Source organism: Nerophis ophidion, linkage group LG11 (genome assembly GCF_033978795.1).
Source record: "Nerophis ophidion isolate RoL-2023_Sa linkage group LG11, RoL_Noph_v1.0, whole genome shotgun sequence".
Lineage (NCBI taxonomy): Eukaryota > Metazoa > Chordata > Actinopteri > Syngnathiformes > Syngnathidae > Nerophis > Nerophis ophidion.
In genome coordinates, this window is record NC_084621.1 from 198005 (window position 1) to 222083 (window position 24079).

Below are 24079 nucleotides of genomic sequence, written 5' to 3' on the forward strand. Positions count from 1 at the left end.
GTGGGCGGGGCGTATGTAAAGTGACAAGCCGGTTTAGCCATTGGTTTGGATGCGGTGCTTCTTTCCGAAGCGGAGTGCAGAGGCGACGAGTACTGCGGCCAGGAGGGGGGGTTAGTGCGGCTGCTTAGACGCCATACATCCCACACTTTATTTCCGACCAACACCAACCGGGCCGAGGAACTAGACTCCCATTTCAAAGCAGCCACAGAGGCTTTTTGTCGCTGAAACTTTCAGCTACGCACCTCGTCTACCATTTTATTTTCCCCCCCTCCTTTTTCCTGTTTCCCCACCGCCACGACACCGCGACTTTGGGGGTTCGTCCACGCCTCTCAAGCAGCACCTGAGCGGGGGAGAAGAGTGCCGGCGCCAACATGGGGGTAAGTGTCGGTGATAGTCACTAATAATGACCATATTAGTGGGAACTTGGAACGCCCTCTTGAAGCGAGCCGGGAGAAGATGAGATGATGTTGATGGCGGCGGCCTTGGAGCCCTCACCTCATTTTATATTTATTTATTTATTTGTTTATTTGTTGTTCCCGCCGCGCGGAAATCCCTCGCTGGGTTTGGAGTGACATTGACTGTAATGCGGAACTGCCTCAAGCCAGACTGCGACAAAAAAAAGAAAAAGAGCACAAGCACCATCATGATGTCCTCCCACTTAATGGCGGATTAGCGTCTTTTTATTATTAGCTCGCGATGGAAAATGTCGCTCAAGTCTCCCCAAAGACTAGCCGTGTGTCCTTTTTCTTTTTCTTTTTTAATGCCTATAACCTTGCCAACCATGTCGGCAGGCCCTAATCCCTCTACGTCACAGGGGTGTCCAAAGTGCGGCCCCGGGGGCCATTTGCAGCCCGCAGCTCATCGATTACCGGCCCGCCACACATTCTGCAAAATTCATAGTATTGCAAAAATAAACATTTAAAAAAAGTGGAATGAGGTGAAATCTGAGGAAAAAGTGGCAATGTTGACACAAAGCTGCCATGCAGGCAATTTTTTCCCCCCTTTTTGTCTTTTTCTTTTCTTTCCATTGCTAAAAAAAAAGGTTAAAAAATCTATGTTATTATGAATTATTACTTAAAATGTTTTGTGTGGAAAAAATATTGCATAGGTTGTGTGGTTGCCATATAAAAACATCACATTTTTGACAAAAGAGCATAAAACTAACAAAATAATAGTTCAAACTTAAAATCGACAGCTATATCAGAAGTTGATCTTGAAATTTAAATGTTAAAAGTAAAAAAAAAAAAAAAAGTATCACTTTATGAGCGGGGAACCTTTCAGATCTCAAATATATTTAGTAGGATTTTATTTAACTTTTTACTGTGAGTACTCAAAAATATTAAATCATTCAAATCAATGGTGTCCTGCATTATTAATCTTTAAGGGCTTTAATTGCTAAATAAAGAAACTCTCCTGAAGGAATCAATAAAGTACTATCCATCTAAATACTGCATATTTCAGTTTTACTATAAAAAACAAAGTTGTCTTTGACAGAAAAGGCATAAAACCTTATTTGTTTTACTTTATATCAATCTCAAGTTGATATAAATATTTACTATAAGCATTAAATAAAAATAATAATTTGACTTATTTTTAACATTTTAGTGACTGAGGCCCTCTATGCTCCCCAGGAGCCCTAAGGATGAAAAAAAATCCATATATTTTGTTATGGTTTGAAAACGAAAAATGTCAAAATGGCCCCCGCATGCTTAAATTTTCCCGTGTGCGGCCCTCTGTGGAAAAATTTTGGACACCCCTGCTCTATGACATTTTCGGCCATCATTTGCACTACAAACGTCCCATTTGACCTCCCCCTCTTTCTAGCTTGATGCGGAACCCCGGCTCCAGTGCTCTCTTCTCGGTCGTCTCACCCTCGGCACCCTCGTTGACCCGTGCGTCATAATGCGGTTAGCGGGAATAAGCCAGCTTATTTCCCCTTTAATTTGTGACATAACAGATACACGCTAATCGCTATGAAGTGAATGCATTTTTACACACGGAACGTATTTTAAGAGTGTGTGCAAAAAACCCATCATATGCAGATGAATGGAAGATGCACCACTGCATCAACGGTGTGACGCTGCAGATTAGAACGACCCCCGTCCGCAGAGGGACCGTGTCATTCCAGAACCTCCAGGTTCTGTAACAGTTTCTTCCCTCAGGCCATAAAAACCTTGAACGTATCATAATAATCCCCTCAATCCCCCCTGCTGGAATATAAAGACAATATAACATACATCCATAAACATGGATGGATATGCAAAAGTGCAATATATATATCTGTACAGTAATATATGTATTTATACCTGCACCTTATTGCTCTTTCATCCTGCACTACAACAAGCTAATGCAACCAAATGTCATTCTTATCTGTACTGTAAATTTCAAATTTGATTGACAAAAAAAGGAAGTCTAAGTCTAATTGTAGTGCCACGGGGTTCCCTGCATGCTGCATCCCCGCTGCAGTGTCCCCTGCAGGGGTGGGAGGTGACAGGCGTCTGCGTCAAAGATGGAAAAAAACAAAAAGGATAGATGTGGTTGACATTGTGGAAGAGCATCGGATGTTTTCCCCCTTAAAGGTCATGCGCTCATCGTTGCCGTTGCATCATTTTGAGTCCTCCGCACACAATTCGTTGTGCTGGTGCGCACACATTGCGGTGACTTGCCAGCTGTCCTTTCCCCAAGGCCGCAGGGGCATGCATGCAACGTGCCTTGCTGCGTCAAAGCGGGGGCGGAGCCTCTCCCGTGGAAATTCCCAGCAAAGCGCCCTGATAGGCCGGAGCCGGGATGCACGCGGGCGAGGCTGAGATGCGGCGATGCGACGGAGCTAGTGAACTGCTGGAGGCTGGCGGCGCTTTTCACCTTCGCGTACATCATGGGGGGGCAAGAGAGGAAGGACTCAAAGTGTAGGGAGTGGGATTTAAAATGCGCAGGGGAGGGGGAGGGCTCGGCGACTGCATATCCGGTTACAGGATAATGACCCCGAGGCTCACATTACCATAGCTCCTGTTTCCCTCCTCGCAGTGCATTATGGGACGGGTAATCAGAGAGACAGATGGGTTGGGGTCAGGTAGGATGATCTTCATTAAGGGGTGTGGTCGTGGAGTTCGGTGGGGAAATGGCGGATTAGCGTCGTCAGGATGTCACAATGGCTGCAGTCATAAAGTGGCGAGGAAGGCGACAGTAAAAGATGGTGCACGTGTTCCGGCGATGGATGCGTGTGGCTTCTGCAGAGGCCCAGCCCTTGCTTTGCTGCAGCGTCCTGCACGTCGCTCCGCACTGCACCTGCCGCACAGGAAGTGCGTCTGCACAATCACGCAGCATCCCTGCACCTCCATCCCTGTGGCCTCCGGGCCAACTTGACGATCCCTGACGTTTCCATCAAGCTCTCTGGAGAGTCTTTGATCAATAAGAATCCCCCATAATGAATATATTGTCCTTCAAGGCAGCAGCAGTGCTGAAGGACAGGATTTCTCGTGCTGCAGTTAGCATTCACGCTCGCAGTGCTCTTACGTAACGCTCTTAAAACCTAAAGGTCAACGCTGTCTTTCTGACAAAACTCTACTTTCAAAGGAGTATAAGGCAGAGAAGACACAGCGGGGTTACCTGCACAATAAGACGACGGTTGGGTTGCATGACAACGAGAACATGATTCAAGGTGTTGTCCTGGAGATGTTTGAAGGGGGCAAACACACGGAGGGACAATATGCGATGCCATGCTCTAGTTTTTGGTTTCACAGGAATTCCAGTACAGTGTGTTCAACAGCTTTCTGACATGTAAGTGCTGATTTGGCAGCGGCTCAGTGGATCGGTAGCTGTGCACATCTGCACATTCGTGTGTGACCAATGAGTCCTTGTGTGCCCTTTCGCTCTCTCTCTCTCTCTCTCTCTCTCTCTCTCTCTCTCTCTCGCACTCTGTGGCGAGATGCCACATTCACTCCAAGCTACAACAAGACCAGATTTACAATGCTAATCTTCACAAGCGCAGACACGCAAGGTACGGGGTAGGTCTGCACAAGTGGGTGGATGCTAACGTAGTGTGTAGAGAGATGAACAGATGACCAAGGGGGGTAGAGACAGGCAGATGGCCATGATGGCGACAAGAGTCATTCATATTATAGTTGGGCTTCCTTGTTTGTCCCTTGTTTTGTCGTTCAATCAATGTTTACTTATATAGCCCTAAATCACGGGTGTCTCAAAGGGCTGCACAAGCCACAACGACATCAGATCCCACATCAGGGCAAGAAAAAAACTCAACCCAATGGGCTAACAATGAGAAACCTTAGAGGGGTTCAAATCAAAGGTTGGAAAAATTATAGATTCTCTGATGCATCTCTGGCAGCACGGTGGAAGAGGGGTTAGTGCGTCTGCCTCACAATATGAAGGTCCTAGGTTCGATCGTGGGCTTCGGGATTCTTTCTGTGTGGAGTTTGCATGTTCTCCTCCCACCTCCAAAGACATGCACCTGGGGATAGGCCCCTCCCACCTCCAAAGACATGCACCTGGGGATAGGTTGATTGGCAACACTAAATGGTCCCTAGTGTGTGAATGTTGTCTGTCTATCTGTGTTGGCCCTGTGATGAGGTGGCGACTTGTCCAGGGTGTACCCTGCCATCCGCCCCAATGCAGCTGAGATAGGCTCCGGCACCCCCCGCCACCCCAAACGGGACAAGTGGTAGAAAACGGGTGGATGGACGGATGGATGATGCATCTGCATTGAGAACGTGGATGATTAATGAATGGACGGATAAATGTCCGAATATCGATTATTTACTTATGTTCGCAGCTGAGATAGGCTCCAACACCTTCTGCGACCCCGAAAGGGACAAGTGGTAGAAATGGATGGATGGGAATAAAGTAATAATAAAGATTCTAAAAATGCAGCACTAATGTTCTCCAATCGTTAGTTCTTAGCTCAGCTCTAACTAACCATGGGAGCATAATTCATCCATTTTCTGCCGCTTGTCCCTTTTGGGGTTGCGGGGGTTGCTGGAGCCTATGCCAGCTGCATTCGGCCGGAAGGGGGGGTACACCCTGGACAAGTCGCCACCTCATCGCAGGGCCAACACAGATAGACAGACAACATTCACACACTAGGGCCAATTTAGTGTTGCCAATCAACCTAGCACCATTAGCTAATTTTTTTTAAGGTCATGTGTTAGCTGGGTTAGCGTGGACACACAGAGGAGGGAGGAGGATAGGACAAGCTATGCTAGCTGCGGCGCTAAGCTAGCTTGAATGTGAAATAGTGATACAAGAAAATACTAAATGCTTCGTACATTTCTGCCAGAGGCTAGCAGGAACCACGTTACAACAGAGAGTATCCCGCTAAGAACAGGAAATTGGCAAGTAGATTAAAAAAATCAGGAGCGACAACATGTCTGTCAGCTAGATGATTAGATGATAGACGATCGTTGAGCCACACTTTTTCGGTGACTTGGGGCCAAATGTCTGAATATTAAATGCTTATAGAAGGCACACAAATTAAACCAGAGATGCTTGCTCGCCAAGTAGCAACTTATTTAATGTTTAGCTATTAGCAAACTACACAGTTATCTGTATCTTGCTTTCTTTTTACACAAGTGAAAATATTGTGCAAAAGGTCATTAAACCAGCAATTCAACTTCAAATGAGATGCTAATATGCGATATAAACTCACTACATGCAAAGTGACATGTCAAACCTTTGTTTGATATCATTCTAAAGACCATGGCTCACTGTTTTTCAAAACTTTACATTTTCTAAGATATTCAATTTGACGTTTTCATGAGCCATAAGCCATATCTTGAGCTGCATGTTACGAGCCGATGTCATTTATTAGTTTCACTTTGTATATGTAATTGCCGGAATAAACAAACTGCACTAAACAAACTTTGCACTAAATCCAAAACCAGAATAGACGCAATAGCGCAAACGTCTGTAGCCAAAAGAGGAGCCTGGTAGACATATGATTACAATTATTTATAAAATCTAGCACATTTACAATTTGGATAATAATAAATCAATAATAACGAATAGTAGCCCCTGAATTGTAATTAAATTCAGTTAACATACTATTTGACAATAGAGATAGGATATTTTGTTTCTGTTGCTTAAGGTTTTGTTTGTGTTCATTTGTGGTTAGTGGTGAAACCCTTACAGGTAAATTAGTCTGGACTAAAATACCCATTGTTAGCATTAGAAGAGTGCCGTAGCTATACACGTATTGCAGTGAGCTAATCCCCTCTTTTGCTAATCCCAACCGCCACACCTTGAGACCGCCTACTGGGTCTCAGAGAACCAACATGGCGCTGCAAGCAACAGCAGCAGATGGCCCGATGACATCCTCCCCACACACACACATAATGTACAGTGCATCCAGAAAGTATTCAAAGCGTTTTGTTATGTTACAGCCCTAATCCAAAATTGAATACATTCATTTTATCCTCACAATTCTTCAGACAATACCCCATAGTGACAATGTGAAATGTTTTTTGTTTTTTTATTCGCAAATGTATTATAAATAAAAAAATATTTTTACATGGATATGCTATTCAAACTTTTGCTCATTACTTTGTTGATGCACCTTTTGGCAGCACTTACAGCCTCATGTCTTTTTGAATACGATGCCACAAGCTTGGCACACCAATCGTGTGGCAGTTCCACCCATTCTGCTTTGCAGCAACTCTCAAGCTCCATCACATTGGATGGGAAGCATTGGTTTCCATCCAGGATGTGTCTGTACATTGCTGCATTCATATTTCCCTCCATCCTGATTAGTCTCCCAGTTCCTGCCGCTAAAAAACACCCCCACAGCATGATGCTGCCACCACAATGCTTCACTGTAGGGATGGTATTGGCCTGGTGGTGAGCGGTGACTGGTTTCCTCCAAACATGGCGTCTGGCATTCACGCCAAAGAGTTCAATCTTTGTCTCATCAGACAAGAGAGTTTTGTTTCTCACGGTCTGAGAGTCTTTCAGGTGCATGTTGGCAAACTGCTATGAAATAAAGGCTTACGTCTGGCCACTGTACCATAGAGTCCTGATTAGTGGATAGCTGCAGAGATGGTTGTCCTTCTGGAAGTTTCCACTCTTTCCACAGAGGAATGCTGTTTCTCTGACAGAGTGACCACCGGGTTCTTGGTCACCTCCTTGACCAGACAAAGATGAATGCAGCAATGTACAGAAACATCCTCCATGAAAACTGACTGTTCCCATCCAACCTGATGGAGCTTGAGAGGTGCTGCAAAGAGGAATGAGCGGAACTGCTCAAAGATAAGTGTGCCAGGCTTGTGGCCTTCTATTTAAAATACTTCAGGCTGTAATTGCTGCCAAAGGTGCATCAAAACAATATCAAGCAAAGGCTGTGAATAGTTATGTACGTGTGATTATTTTTTTGGTTTTTTTAATACATTTGCAAAAAAAGAAAAATAACTTTTCACATTGTCATTATGGGATATTGTTTGTAGAATTTTGAGGATTAAATATAATGTTTCTTTTGTACTGCATTTTTTCCCTATAGGACAGAGGTGTCCAAAGTGCGGCCCGCCACACATTCTGCAAAAATTGCAAAATTGATAGTATTGCAAAAATTAAATAAAACATTTAAAAAAAGTGGAATGAGGTCAAATCTAATGAGAAAAAGTGGCAATGCCATGCAGGCAGTTTTACTTAAAAAATATCACTTTAAAATGTTTTATGTTGAAAAAATATTGCATATGTTGTGTGGTTGCCATATAAAAACATCAAAGTTTTGACAAAAGAGCATAAAACAAACAAAATAGTTCAAACTTAAAATCGACAGATACATCAGAAGTTGATCTTGAAATTTAAGTCTTAAAAGTAAAAAAAAAACTAACAAAAATGTATCACTTTATGAGTGGGTTACTTTTCGGATGTCAAATATATTTAGTAGGATTTTATTTAACTTTTCACTGTGATTACTCAAAAATTTTAAATAATTCAAATCAATTGTGTCCTGCATTATTGATCTTTGAGAGCTTTAATTGCTAAATAAAGGAACTCTCTTGAAGGAATCAATAAAGTACTATCTATCTATCTATCTATCTATCTATCTATCTATCTATCTATCTATCTATCTAAATACTGCATATTTCAGTTTTACTATAAAAAACAAATAATTTGACTTATTTTTAACATTTTAGTGACTGAGACCCTCTATGCTCCCCAGGAGCCCTAAGGATAAAAAAAAAAATCCATATATTTTGTTCCGGTTTGAAAATGAAAAATATCAAAATGGCCCCCGCATGCTTCAATGTTTCTGTGTGGGGCCCTCTGTGGAAAACGTTTGGACACCCCTGCTATAGGAGGTGATGAAAATGGGATTAATCTGTGCCAGAGTCAAACTGTGGCCATCATTTTCCGTCTATTGATATTTTTGTTATACTTTTGCTGTTCATTAAGAGCAAGTCCTAAGTGACTCTGGGTGAGACACCCTGGACTGGTTGCCAGCCAATCACAGGGCCAGAGTCGGCTCCTCACATTAACGCTCAGTGCCATGCGCTTGTTTAGGACCACAACCTACAAAGCGGTGCCACATGATCAGAAAGACTGTGAACGCTTGCAAGTCAACTATAGTTTCAATAACTAGTGATAATTAGAAGGTTCAATCCGATTAACAATTTGTACAACCAAACCCTAGTAAGATTAAAGGCCAACATGGGACCACAAACAAATTTGTGTTAAGGACCACAAAAATCATAGAGCACATACAGTATAGAACAGTGGTTCTCAAATGGGGGTACACGATAAATATATTTATTGAATAATACTTCAAGAAAATATGAATGTAAGTTCATAAAGTGTGAAAAGAAATGCAACAATGCAATATTCACAGCTAGATTTTTTGTGGACATGTTCCATAAATATTGATGTTAAAGATTTCTTTTTTTGTGAAGAAATGCTTAGAAGTAAGTTGATGAATCCAGATGGATCTCTATTACAATCCCCAAAGAGGGCACTTTAAGTTGATGATTACTTCTATGTGGAGAAATATTTATTTATAATTGAATCACTTGTTTATTTTTCAACAAATCTTTTGTTATTTTATATCTTTTTTTTCCAAACAGTTCAAATGAGCAATATTTTGCACTGTTATACAATTTGATGAATCAGAAACTGATGACATAGTGCTGTATTTTACTTCTTTATCTCTTTTTTTCAACCAAAAATGCTTTGCTCTGATGAGGGGGTACTTGAATTAAAAATGTTCACAAAGGTGGAGAACCACTGGTATAGACAACCAAACACACCTACGGACAATTTAGTGGCCAAACATTTTGCCTCCAAGGGCCAAAGTGAAATCCCAGTGGGCGGCATGCCAAACTCAGCGATAAATAGCGTAAATATAAATAATGAAGTTCCCTTAATTAGTGCAAATAAAATGCGTCGATGACAACTAGTTAGCCTTGGGCATGCCATCAATGACTGTGTGAGTTGGAAAGAGGTCAGTATGAATATGTATTCAATTTGGGAAGGCACTTTATGTCCGGCCAAACAAACTGATTTGGGTCTGACTCACAGTTTAAAATCAACCAAACATGCATATTTCAAACCCACAATTTCTTAACTGGAGGGATGTAACGATAAACAGTATTGATTATATTTGCGGTATAACTCCTGATGGTTAAATGAAAATGATCCATAAACGGTGATTGATAACTGCTCTTTGATAAATTCACCAGCTTAAATGCTAACATGTAAACAGAGACATTAACGTCTTTCCGCATTAAGAAACAACACCCCCCAATATGAACTTATACAAACACATTGCCGTTTGACTAACCGAGCTATTCAATTGTGCACATTCAACTTAAAAGCTGGTGATCATTTCATACTCCGAGGAATACAAGACTGAAATGTTTTCACGATGCGTTTAAGGATGGATGAATAGTCTAGGAGGCCTCAACGTCCGCCAGAAATAATCATCCATCCATCCATCCATTTCCTACCACTTGTCCCTTACGGGGTCCCGGGGGATGCTGGAGCCTATCCCATTTGTTACACATCTATCCATCCATCCATTTTCTACTGCTTGTCTCTTACGGCGTCGCGGGGGTTGCTGGAGCCTATCCCATTAGATTGCATTTGTTACACATTATTCATTTAAATAAATCTTAAAGGGCTGCTGTACGAACCGCTATGTAAAACAATAAGAGTAGCCTTTAAAACAGATAAAATATTAAAAATAAAACACTACCAGTGATGCATAAGAAACAAAAAACGTGCAAAATAATGGGTTTTCTAACAGGGTGTATGTATTTTAGTTATTGAAAAAAATAATAATTTGGTCAAAAGATTTTACTTTTTGCGGTCCCCTCCAAGGTTTCTCATTGTCATCCCATTGGGTTGAGTTTTTTCTTGCCCTGATGTGGGATCTGAGCAGAGTATGTCGTTGTGGTTTGTGCAGCCCTTTGAGACACTCGTGACTCAGGGATATATAAGTAAATGATTGATTGACATTCAAAAATACTACAGATAATAATGATAACCTTGATCATTTTGGTTACAATAACAATGACATGGAAATGTCATTGCATCTCTTCTTAGCTACCTGTGAGGCCCACATGCTAACTACTTGGCCATTGTGTAGCCCGCCATCGTCACTATCAAAACATTAATTACTTTCAGATCATGTCATGTGAAAACTAGAGATGTCCCATAATATCGGACTGCCGATGTCATCGGCCGATAAATGCTTTAAAATGTAATATCGCAAATTATCGGTATCAGTTTCAAAAATGTAAAATTTTTGACTTTTTAAAACGCCGCTGTGTACACGGACATAGGGAGGAGTACAGAGCGCCAATAAACCTTAAAGGCACTGCCTTTGCGTGCCGGTCCAGTCATATGATATCTACAGCTTTTCACACGCACAAGTGAATGCTAGCATACTTGGTCAACAGCCATACAGGTCACACTGAGGGTGGCCGTATAAAGAACTTTAACTCTGTTACAAATATGCGCCACACTGAACCCACACCAAACAAGAATGACAAACACTTTTTGGAAGAACATCTGCACCGTAACACAACAGAACAAATACCAGAACCCCTTGCAGCACTAACTCTTCCGGGCCTCTACAATATGCACCCTGTCTGTCGATTTTACGTTTTAACTATTATTTTGTTTGTTTTATGCTCTTTCGTTAAAGAAAACTTAGTTGTTATATGGCAAATGCACAATATATGCAATATTTACCACAAAAAACATTTTAAAATGAAATATTTGAACTAATTGGAGCTTTGAAAATAATTCATTGCAACATGGATTTTTTTTGTCATTATTTTTTGTTTTGAGCAATGGCAAACAAATAAATAATTGATTGATTGAAACTTTTATTAGTAGATTGCACAGTACAGTACATATTCCGTACAATTGACCACTAAATGGTAACACCCCAATAAGTTTTTCAACTTGCTGAAGTCGGGGTCCACGTTCATCAATTCATGGTAAAGATGGTTTTTACATGTAAAATAAAGACAAAAGGAAAAAAAACAGCCTGCATGGCAGCTTTGTGTCAACATTGCAACTTTTTCTCGTTAGATTTCACTTCATTCCAATATTTTAATGTCCTTTTTTATTTTTGCAATAGCATTTCTAGAATGTGTGGCCGGCCGGTAAACAATTAGCTGCGGGCCGCACTTTGGACATCACTGGTGTAGAGGAAGTGAAGCAAAAATAATAGCCGTTTTTCTACAGAATCCTTTCTCGATAAAGTTGTACACTTACTGTTGCAGGTGTTCCTTATTTGTGACAATTAAAAGGGGAAGTCAAGAAAATTCCAGCCGAGCACAAAATCATTGAGTCATTTTTGCATGTTTTGTGTGATGCTGATCTCTCAATGTCACTCATGCGTGTAGTCAAGTGAAACCCTGGCAAACATGCGGTGTTTCACAGCAGACTTGCATCTTAAAAGTGATCTTTGTCTTAAATTCTACAGTCACTAGGTCCATCCTCCCCCATCGCTGTCTCTCTCTCTCTCTCTCGCTCGCTCTGCCGCAATGCGTGCACAGACGCCACACAATCAGAGTATAGGCGGCACAATGACTCACCTCGCCAAGCGCTCACACATCCGTTCAACTCCATACAACAGGGAACGCAGTGTCCACTTACACCTGCATCAATTATTACTTGTCCCGCATCCCACCAGGGGGACCCTTCTTGCCGTTCTTGGTTACCACGGTTACCTGCCCCCAAACATACAATACAGAATCTATACGAGGTCCAATTGTCAGCGCTGACTTTTTTAAAAAAAGTATGAAATGAATGTTACTTTTTGCCTGAAGTTCCAGCTTGTGGACCCGTTCTCAATCTTGATTAAGAATGAAAGATATCAACTTGTGCCATTGATTGTTCAAATATTTCACCAGAAAAGAGGAGACTTTCATGACAGAAATTGTTTTCAAGCTGTGGCTTCTCCTTGACACTATTGTTCGGCAGTAAATGTGTGACTACTGTTATTTTCCATACTACCGCATTTTTCGGATTATAAGTCGCAGTTTTTTTCATAGTTTGCGACAATTATTAACACATTACCGTAAAATATTAAATAATAATATTTATCTCATTCGCCGAAGAGACGAAGAAAATGTCAGCAATCGTCACACACACCTCAACCAATAAGAATTTGGCGGTGGAGGATCATGGCAGAAGTGCATTGTGGGTCATGGGATGCTAACTGCTATATGCTATATGCTACTGCCGTAGCTATTACAATGGATTATTTCAACGTTGGCGGTAATTTATAAAAACTGAGAAGGGCTGAACAAAAATGGCGTTGAAAAGGAGATCATGTACTGCAGATTACAAGCTGGACGTAGTGAAATATGCAGCAGAAAAGGACAAGAGGAAGCGGCGCATACCTTTGGAGTTGGCAGAGTTGTTTGGAAGCGATATCGAGGAAGAAGATTTCATGGGATTTATGGATTAGGAGTGAGAGATAGTTTGGTAAAGGTATAGCATGTTCCAAAAGTTATAGTTATTTGAATGACTCTTACCATAATATGTTAGGTTAACATAGCAGTTGCTTATTTATGCCTCATATAACCTACACTTATTCAGCCTCTTCTTCACTATTCTTTATTTATTTTAAATTGTCTATTCTTGGTGTTGGGTTTTATCAAATACATTTCCTCCAAAAATGCGATTTATACTCCAGGGCGACGTATACTCCGGACCGCCTTATAATCCAAAAAATACAGTATATCGCCGCACCCACTAAATTTTCAAAAATATATATTTTCCCATATATCAGTCGCACCAGACTATAAGCCGCAGATATATAAATTGTGAAATTAGTTATTTACACATACATATTTTGTAAATGTTTATGTACATTCCTTTAAGGGGAACTGCACTTTTTTGAAAAAAAAAAGTTTTTTTTTTTTTTTTTGCATTATAGCTTGTAAAAATATTCTCGTTCTAGTAGGCTGGAAATGCAGCTAATGGAAGCAATCTATTCTGCCTATAAATCACTTCAAGAATGCATCCAAAAACCATAACCGGTATAATAACAAAGCTTTAGCGACATTGTTATTGTAAGAGCGAACACAAAGGAACTATTTTTCCAGCGTACTTACACATCGGCGTGCTACGGTATTAGCTGTGAGCTGGCCATTTCAAGAGATAAGCTTGCTTCTACGTCAGCACCCGAATCACATTTGAGTTTGTAATGCACAACACAATGGGATAGGACACCAATTTGTACTGACAGAAAAACGGTAAAGTATTAATTAGCCCACATTTCATGTTTTGTTTGTACACAGCAGTAGTTGACATGCTGCACATATCATGATCAATATTAAGTGGGACTTACTCAATGGACAGTTGTGCGTTTGGTCCTGCTCGCCGGGGACGTTTCTATTTTATTTTGGGTAAGCACTCCATTTATGTCCGCATAGCTTGGCTCCGAACTCACTCTCTCGGCTCCGTCTGCTCCAACGTTTCACCTTCTATTCGTGCTAGCTTCCAGAAGCAGCAGTTGGCCCTCATTCAGTTGAAAAAAGATGGGGTTGTGAATCTTTATTTGTCAAAAGTAGCCATATTCGTTGTCTGTTACAAAGTCTGCCATGATTAAAAAAACATTCAAGTTTGTTTCTTGAAGTAGGAAAACACATTTGTTGCCGGAATTGAAACGTGTACTGCTATGAAAATGGAAAAACAAAGCATTACGGAATTAGTTCCGGCAATGCTTAAAATGACCAAAATATGGTAAACATCGTACATATTAGTTATTGTTATGAACGCGTTACGACAATATATGTAGACTTTCAGTGTGTATATAAAACGTTGATGGAGGCTTTTATAGTTGTTTAAAAAAACTTTGAAGGCTACAACGGTGACTCCCACTAGCAGCATCTTCCAAGTGTTTTTATCATCTTTAAAATCAAGTGTTTTTGTCTCTCATAATGATTGTGGACGATATGCAAAATTCCAAAGAAAGTGCAGTTCCCATTCAATTGTTTCCAAAACAATGCCTGTAACAAGGCAGTAAAACGGCTGATCAAACCAAACAAAAGTCATCGTCGTAGACCCACTTGTTGCTGAAGCGAGATCCCCGATCAGCTAGACAATGGCGTCCTGGCGAATTTACTGAGGAATTTGTAAAACTGGAACAATACAGAAAGAATGCCATTGTAAGTTAATAATACGAACACAGACACTCGTAAAGTGTTGGTATATTCTCGAACGCTAACAACGCTAGCTTAATGACATTACGATAGCACGCACAAATATGCATGAAAACACGGTTTAGTAAGTGTCAACAGTTTTAGTTATATTATAAAACTTACAAACGTTGTTTGGAGTGAAGAATGAAGAATCCGTACAATTACAAAACCGTATGGACAGCTAGAAGACAGAATGGCACTTTTAATTGCATTTGAAATCTCTAAACAGAAGGGCACTGCAGCACTGCCGCACATGCAGTGAGCGAACTCGTCCAAAAGATAGCGCCATAGCACAAAAAAATAACACACCTTATCGTGTCTTTGCTTGGTTTTTTTACAATTTGAATTATTAATTCAATAATCAGCCCCACCATTTTTTTAAGCCGAAGCGTTCTAAGCATAGGAAACAAGTAGCCGCTTATAGTCCGGAATTTACCATATATTGCGACGCAGGTACACTTTTCTGTCCCTCAATCGATGTGTTGCATGTGAAAACTTGTTACCCCGCTATACTGTACAGAATGTTTCATATTCATATCACATCATAATAATCCCAGGGTTTCCCACACATTTATTTGTGGCGGCCTGCCACGAATAAAAAAAAAATAAAAAATTTTTTAAATTTTTTTCGGCTTTTGACTCACTGGACCGCTCATAAAAGCAAGGGGACTCTGTCTGTGAATTGAGCTATTATATAAATATGTAAATATTATATAAATATGTGTATAAATATGTACGTAAAGTGTTGTAATTATATTCCAACTCCATGTTCTTGGTCATAGGCGCCACCGATGGCACTAAGCCCTAAGCCAACCCCCCAACCCCCCATCCCCCAAACCCACCACCCACCCCCGCCGCCTGACCACACCACCACAAATAGATGCCTGACCTGTGGGAAACACTGTAATCCCCTCAATTCCTCCCAACAATGGATTAACTCACTGGAATCTAACGACAAGATAACATACATCCATAAATGTGGATGCATATGCAAAAGTGCAATATATTTATCTTCACAGTGATCTATCTATTCATGCCTGAACCTTATTGCTTTTTTATCCTGCACTACCATGAGCTAATGCAACAAAATGTCCTTCTTATCTGTACTGTAAAGTTCACATTTGAATGACAATAAAAAGGAAGTTTAAGTCTAATATTGAGAAATGTAAATATGAATACATGACGTGTAGTAATTGGACTATGTACCACAGAGAGGATGCTTTGTGTGTGTGTGTGTGTGTGTGTGTGTGTGTGTGTACATCTGTTTTCTCTAATCGAGCCTGCAGCAGCGTTTGTAATTCCAGCCACAGGGCTCTGTTTCCTCCCCTTGGAACAACAAAGGGGGCTCATTTCATTAGGAAGAGAGGAGCGGGTTAGCTGGACACACACACTTTGATGTTTGCTACATTCACACTGTGAAAAGATGATGGAGAGACAACATGAGCCGGGGTAACATCGGGTGTTTAAAGTAGGGCTCCTACGATTAATCGGTTACTTTGATAAGAAAATAGCTTCAGTTTATATGTATATGTTTTGGGTGTACATGATAAAAATGTAAAATTACAGATTATATGGAGTTCCCAGAACTTTAAGTACGTGGCTGCATGGCGCCTGCAATAGAGCGTACATGAGAGCGGAGGTGTGTTGGTACAAGAAAAAATCATTATTTCATTATTTTTCTTAAAGCGTGCAATGAGGCTATAAAGTGTGTTTTATGCAATTAATCGAACAAACTAATAGAGATTACTTGATTCCGAAAATAATGGATAGCTGCAGCCCTAGTTTATATGTGTATGCAGGTTATGAATTACTGAACATATGAATTGCAAAATTTACATTAAAAAAAAAATAGGACAACATACTGTAACAGTAAGTCACTTAAAGGTTGTGGTCACAATTTCTTGGAAGACATACATCTATTACCGACAGCCATAACATTTGATCATCATTAGACAGATGGTCAATTAGTCGCCAAATCCGGCCTGTGTCCCTCCAAAGACATTTTGCTTAATGGAGGCCATCTTTTTCAACCAGTCTTTCTCAATTTTTTTGTGTATGTATGTTTAAAGAGACCTTCTATTCATGTTTTGCATTCAACAATAGATAGCAAATCAAATGACATGTTTCTTTCTCTTAATATCAAAACCAGCTTTATTTAAAGTTACTCACCCAACAGCTTTGGCTAAAGCATTACTTGTGTGAATCAAGGTCGTTGACAGATGGTCTCAGAAGCCGACATGCAACGCAGTGTTGACATGTTCTGCAGGGCCTGCACAAACTTTAGTCTTACGATCAGCACGAAAAAGATTAAAGTCCTTCATCGACCCACGCCTGGAAAGCTTTGCGTTGAGCCCAACATCACTGTCAACGGCCAGAGACTCAACACAGTGAACCGCTTCACCTACCTTGGCGGCACACTGTCTCAAAATGTCACCATCAATGACAAAGTGAAGACCCGCATAGCCAGATTCAGTTCCACTTTTGGCAGACTGTATCCAAATGTCTGGAGGAGAAGAGGCATCACCACCCAGATCCAACTGGAAGTGTACGGGGCAGTGGTGCTCCCTACGCTGCTCTATGCATGCAACACATGGACTGTGGAACAAAGGCATGCCAGGAAGCTAAATCACTTCCAGACAACAAGTCCCAGGAAGATCCTCCAGTACAAAGTCCCAGATACAGAAGTTCTGGCTAAAGCAGGTCTCTCTCGCACAGGGGTGGGCATTACGTCGATTGCGAGCTACCGGTCAATCGCGGAGGGTGTGTCAGTCGATCGCAAGCCAGGCAATAAAAAAATAGACATAAAAATGAACAATCATCAATCTTCACCAAGACTTCACTTTTGTCAGTTGTTTGACATTCTCGGCACCCGAGGATTTTGTGAGATGACGCTGGCTGCTGCGAGCTCATTATTAAGAAAAAAATCACTGACGGGACGGAGAGAAATACTTTTTATGTCAACAGACTCTTGGGCCGTACCTGCTGTCAAAACTCTAAAGACCCGACTGCACAGTTCCTGTCTTCACCATAAAAGACCTGCTTCATCCTGCCTGTGCTAACAAAATAAGAGTCTCAGAAAGCTAGCGTGCACAAACTAGCAAGCTACGGAGTTTAATGCCAATGTATTTCTTTTAAAGTTGTTGTACCTTTCCTGCTTCCGGCGCCGAGACCGTAGTCAAGGAGCGCAGGGGAGACACTTCTCCAGGGCCCATGGATTCTCGGGGCAACACCCTTCACTTTACCCAGCAGTGGGTCTTCATAATTCCGGACTCCAGGCTAAAATGATGAGTCCAGCGATTAGTTGCAAATCGTGGCTTTTTATTTACGTCTTGCACACAGTCCAAAATCCCACACAAAAACACTAGCCACTCCTCTTCCCTCAGCAACCGCTCCCTCTCCTCTCTCGCCCACACACTCACTGACGTCACTCACCTGCTGCCACACATTAAAGGGCCACACACACACATATGCTACTCTCATAACAAAGTGTTTCAAAAGGAGTATGCAAGTTGGACAAATGAGATGCCAAATCCAACCACTTTCATGTGGTATTGGACAGAAAGGAGGACTTTTTTTTCTCCTACATTAAAAAATGCAAACGTTATCAGCACCACTGTCTGATTCCAATCAATGCAAGTCATCAGAATCAGGTAATACACCAACTTATATTCTTGTCTTCATGAAAGAAAGGAATCTATATGTGTTAAACATGCTTGTATTATCACTAAACACCATTAACTTGTTAACAAAAATGTCTCTTTCATAATTAAATAAATGTAAATTATAAATATGAATGAGGTAGAGCTCCTCGACTTGGTCAATTGAAAAGTAGCTCGCCTGCAGAAAAAGTGTGGCCACCCCTTCTCTAGCATCTCCACCATCCTTATGCAGTCCCAGCTTCACTGGGCAGGTGGCGTAGCCCGTATGCAAGACAAGAGGCTGCCCGAAAGACTTTTCAACGAGGAGCTGCAGCACGGCCAGTGGGCAAAAGAAATGCTTCAAAGATAAACTCAAAGCCTCACTGAAAGTGTTTGCCATCAACCCAGACACGTGGGAAGAATCCGCAATGGATCGAGCCACTTGGCACTCTTCCATCCACAAAGGAGGCAAGTTGTGCGAAGCAAACAGGACCACCGCAGAAAAGAAAAGGCAAGCCCGAAAAGCCTGTGCCATCAACCCTTCTGGAGACCTCCCATGTCCCTTTTGTACCGAACCTTCCGTGCCAGGGTCGGCCTCATCAGCCACCTGCGTACGCACAAGACAGAGCCAGTCCCAGAAACCCTACAATGACTAGAATGGTCCTCGTCCACCCGACGGACGAACAGAGATATTAAATGGAATGGAATGTAACGACAGGCGCCCAAAAAATCGGAGGAACGGTTTTACCTCATAAAAAGGCGGGACACAATAAAACATGATGCTACTTGTCGTTTTGCTACGCCGTGTTGACTCACGGTGTAAAAAAAGAAACAGCCTGCACATACAGTATGGCGACCTGATCCTGGTTTATTGATACTATTTATACTGCTAATATCTTATGGCATTCTTTACTTCTTGTAGAGGGTGGGTTTTTTTTGCCTTTCTGGAAGTTCAGTAATCACAGCGCTGATCAAAAACTCCCTCAGGATTACTGACACAACTCTCCTCTTCTTATTGCAAAACAACTCTGCACTCCTGAACCTACAGTCACACAATGCTAATCACACACACACTATGGATGACACACACTTTAAAAAGGGACTTGTGCAATCTCTTTGAGTGGGGTCAGTGCAGGTCAAACGCAAAGATTGTTGGTCAGTAAGTCATTAGAAGTTTCAATGGCGGGGGGAGGGGTTGTTGGACAAGTAACAAATACACTGTGGCGCCACCACCTGCTTTGTTTCAGCCTTTATCTGGTCTTGTCACCTCCCACGGATGTCTCAGCTTCCACGTGTGAGCTCCTGTCTGTCACCAACTTCCTTCAAATTCCACTCTGCCTCGCTCTCCACGTTCCTACAGCCCACGGTATGCCAAAGAAAGTTCTTAGACTTAGACAAACTTTATTGATCCACAAGGGAAATTGTTCCACACAGTAGCTTGTGTTCAAAGGATGGAAAGGGTATGGCTGGAAAGGATAATGCAGGTATTAACTAGACTAAAAATGTATAAATGTTGCCCGTGACAGGCGGACGGACGGGGAACAGACACTGTGGTGGTGAAGTAGGCCGGCTTCGTTGCGTGAAAAAGCCTACAATTTTTGCTTGGTTTTTCCGCTCCGTATGCTGAATAGCAATATATGATATATATCTCTATTATTTTCTGTAAAGTAAAAACAAAACACAAAAGAGTCCTAGTTACCTGACATACTAAGATGGTTGTGTGGGTGGGACAATGCTGCAGCAGAGATGTACTGACAGAGGCAGAGGCAGTACGAAGCCTAGCAGCTTGTTAAAACTTTAGTTTAGCACCAAATAATAATATAAATATATTTAATAAAGTAAAATAATAGTAAGGCAACAAGAGATGTATCCTACAATTCTCTTTTGTAAAGTAAATCTGAACAGCCGATATGGGCATCAACTAGATGATTTGCCTGATTTGTTGTTGAGACTTTAGTTTAGGCGGTGGCTCTTTGTTATTAAGGCTGCTGCCTTAACAACAAAGCGCTGCGGGAAACCATGTGTATGTATATATATATATATATATATATATATATATATATATATATATATATATATATATATATATATATATATATATATATATATATATATATATATATATATATATATATATATATATATATATATATATATATATATATATATATATATATATATATATATATATATATATATATATATACATGTGTATATATATATATATATATATATATATATATATATATATATATATATATATATATATATATACATGTGTATATATATATATATATATATATATACATATACATGTATATATATATACATGTGTATATATATATATATACATATACATGTATATATATATATATATATACATGTATATATATATATATACATATATATATGTATATGTGTGTGTGTGTATATATATATATATATGTGTGTGTGTGTATATATATATATGTGTATATATATATATATATATATATATATATATATATATATATATAAAAGGGACAAGCGGTAGAAAATGGATAGATGGATATATATGGGCTTCACGGTGGCAGAGGGGTTAGTGCGTCTGCCTCACAATACGAAGGTCCTCCAGTCCTGGGTTCAAATCCAGGCTCGGGATCTTTCTGTGTGGAGTTTGCATGTTCTCCCCGTGAATGCGTGGGTTCCCTCCGAGTACTCCGGCTTCCTCCCACTTCCAAAGACATGCACCTGGGGATAGGTTGATTGGCAACACTAAATTAGCCCTAGTGTGTGAATGTGAGTGTGAATGTTGTCTGTCTATCTGTGTTGGCCCTGCGATGAGGTGGCGACTTGTCCAGGGTGTACCCCGCCTTCCGCCCGATTGTAGCTGAGATAGGCGCCAGCGCCCCCCGCGACCCCGAAAGGGAATAAGCGGTAGAAAATGGATGGATGGATATTTGTGGGTTCTTCCGAGGATGTTGTAGTCGTAATGATTTGTGCAGTCCTTTGAGACATTTGTGATTTGGGGCTATATAAATAAACATTGATTGATTGATTGATTGATATATATGTATATAAGATATATATATATATATATAACATATATAAAATACAATATAATGTATACTGATATATTATATTATTATCCATCCGTCCATTTTTTACCGCTTATTCCCTTTTGGGTTGCGGGGGGTGCTGGTGCCTATCTCAGCTACAATCGGGCGGAAGGCGGGTTACACCCTGGACAAGTCGCTACCTCATCGCAGATCATATTAATATATTAGTGTATATTATATACATGCTAATGTACTTATTGTTCTTTATATTATTCACATAACCTTTATTTCTGACAGTCACAATCTACACCACACGCCTCCTCATTACGAGGTAGTAGAAGCGTGTCATGATAGAAATCAAAAGAAAATACAAACTTTTCAATTCCTGAGTCAAACTGTGGCTATCATCTCATTAAAAAGTACACAGAGGCGTACAAGTGTAAAAATCACTTCAACACTGTAACAGTAAAACTTTTAAAAGCAGGAGTGTCTAAAGTGCGCCATAAGCGTGTCGTAAAACAGGGGCACCTTTTTAACCTCAGGGCCCAACTTTATCACTACACCACTCAAATATTAACACTTAATTAGTAATCTTACTGTTTATTTTAATCATATTTAATCATTATATTTAACACAGTTGTATATAATGATTGAATATGATATTTTATTGAATAATGGCACTGGGTCCGACCATCTTAATCACAGCTGTTGTGACCTTGGGCAAGACACGTGACGGTGTATGAACATGAATGAAAGTTTGGCAACGGTCGGAGGGGCCGTAGACACAGATTGGCAGCAATGCTTCCGCCAGTCTGCCCCCGGGCAACTGGGGCTACAAATGTAGCTTACCACCACCATATGTGGATCTGGAGTGAATACATGTTCCCTGTGAAGCGCTTTAAGTGTCTAGAAAAGCTCTATATAAATCTAATCCAGTGGTTCTACAACTTTTTTCACCAAGTACCACCTCAGAAAAAACTTGTCTCTTTAAGTACATCCAGAATGACCATCATCAAAATACAGTAGCGTAGTAGGCCTAAGTATTTGTTTAAATTGTATTGAATATTTTTAGCCAGACTAGAAAGAGGGTACGCGAGCTCTTTCTAGTGGTACGCCAAACAATTACTTGATTAAAGTACAGTGTTTTAATTTTCTGTTTTCAAACACAGTGCCACTGTTCAAACTGTGTGTAATGTTACAGTGGCTAAAAATATTACCACTATATGTGTATGTGTACCACTAGTGGTACACATACCACAATTTGAAAATATCCATACATCCATTTTCTACCGCTTGTCCCTTTTGGGGTCGCAGAGGGTGCTTGCCCATCATTATTTTTATTATAGTTTTAACAGGATAAACCTTTCCAAATGATATGACTCCATGTGTTAATCATAAAGAATATTATCCAGGCTTAGTTCAGGTTAATTACAAAAATTAATAAAAATCAAATATACTGCAAACAAAAAACTGTTGAAAAATACAATTACATATAATTACACAGTGCTAAAGTAAAAACATTGTTTTAAATGAATAATAACCATTAATAATACATATTTTTCTGGAGTAAACTGTCAATAAAATTAAAGTGCAAATGAAAATCCGGCTTTACTGATTTAATGATTATGTTTGTGCTTAAGAAACTTCTCTATGACTAGCTCCAGAAATGTGAAGTTAAAGTACTAATGACTGTCACACACACACTAGGTGTGGGGAAATGTGTCCTCTGCATTTAACCCATCCCCTTGTTCAGCCTCTGGGGGATGAGGGGAGCAGTGGGCAGCGGCGGTGGCCGCGCCCGGGAATCATTTTTTGGTGATATTGTCATGACTGCCGCAAGTGTTGGAAAAATGTATTACACTTGAGTACCGCTATACAGACCAAAGCTGAGAAACAGATATTTTTGTTTGGCGGTCCAACTATGGTTAAGAAAGGCTGTCCTAAACCATTACTTTTGCAGCTACATGTTTTTTTACTTTAGCAACGGCTTGCTACAATACAGCTAAAGTTTACACTTGTTGGAAAGCTTTGATGCTAGTCATCAAATGCGTTCAGCTACATGGTTTTTACTTTAACATCTGACTTCTGTTAAAGTAGCACAAAAGTAAAAATGTGCCGTTGGTCGGTACGCTTGTCCGGCCAATTTGATGCTAATTTTTACCCAAATGCCATCCATCCATTCGAGGTCGGGTCGCGGGGGCAGCAGCCTAAGCAGGGAAGCCCAGACCTCCCTCTCCCCAGCCACTTCGTCCAGCTCCTCTCAGGGGATCCCGAAGTATTTCCCGGCCAGCCGGGAGACATAGTCTTCCCCCTTGGCCTCCTACCGGTCGGATGTGCTCCAAACACCTCCCTAGGGAGGCGTTCGGGTGGCATCCTGACCAGATGCCCGAACCACCTCATCTGGCTCCTCTCCATGTGGAGGAGCAGTGGCTTTACTTTGAGTTCCTCCCGGATGGCAGAGCTTCTCACCCTATCTCTAAAGGAGAGACCCGCCACCCGGCGGAGGAAAGTCATTTGGGCCGCTTGTACCCGTGATCTTATCCTTTCAGTCATGACCCAAAGCTCATGACCATAGGTGAGGATGGGAACGTAGATCGACCGGTAAATTGAGAGCTTTGCCTTCCGGCTCAGCTCCTTCTTCACCACAACGAATTGATACAGCGTCCGCATTACTAAAGACGCCGCACTGATCCGCCTGTCGATCTCACCATCCACTCTTCCCTCACTCGTGAAC

At 40.8% G+C, this 24079-nt stretch overlaps 1 protein-coding gene across 3 annotated transcripts in view; it reads left to right on the forward strand.

The window, feature by feature from the left end:
* Positions 1-49: 49 nt before the first annotated feature.
* LOC133561486 (sodium/potassium-transporting ATPase subunit alpha-3) overlaps positions 50-24079 on the forward strand; it is a 60300-nt gene continuing 36270 nt past the window's right edge. For all 3 annotated transcript variants that reach the window (XM_061914775.1, XM_061914773.1, XM_061914774.1), the window contains exon 1: positions 50-377. In XM_061914775.1, coding sequence (XP_061770759.1) covers positions 372-377 — 6 coding nt within the window. In that variant the 5' untranslated portion in view covers positions 50-371. The remainder of the gene's footprint in view (positions 378-24079) is intronic.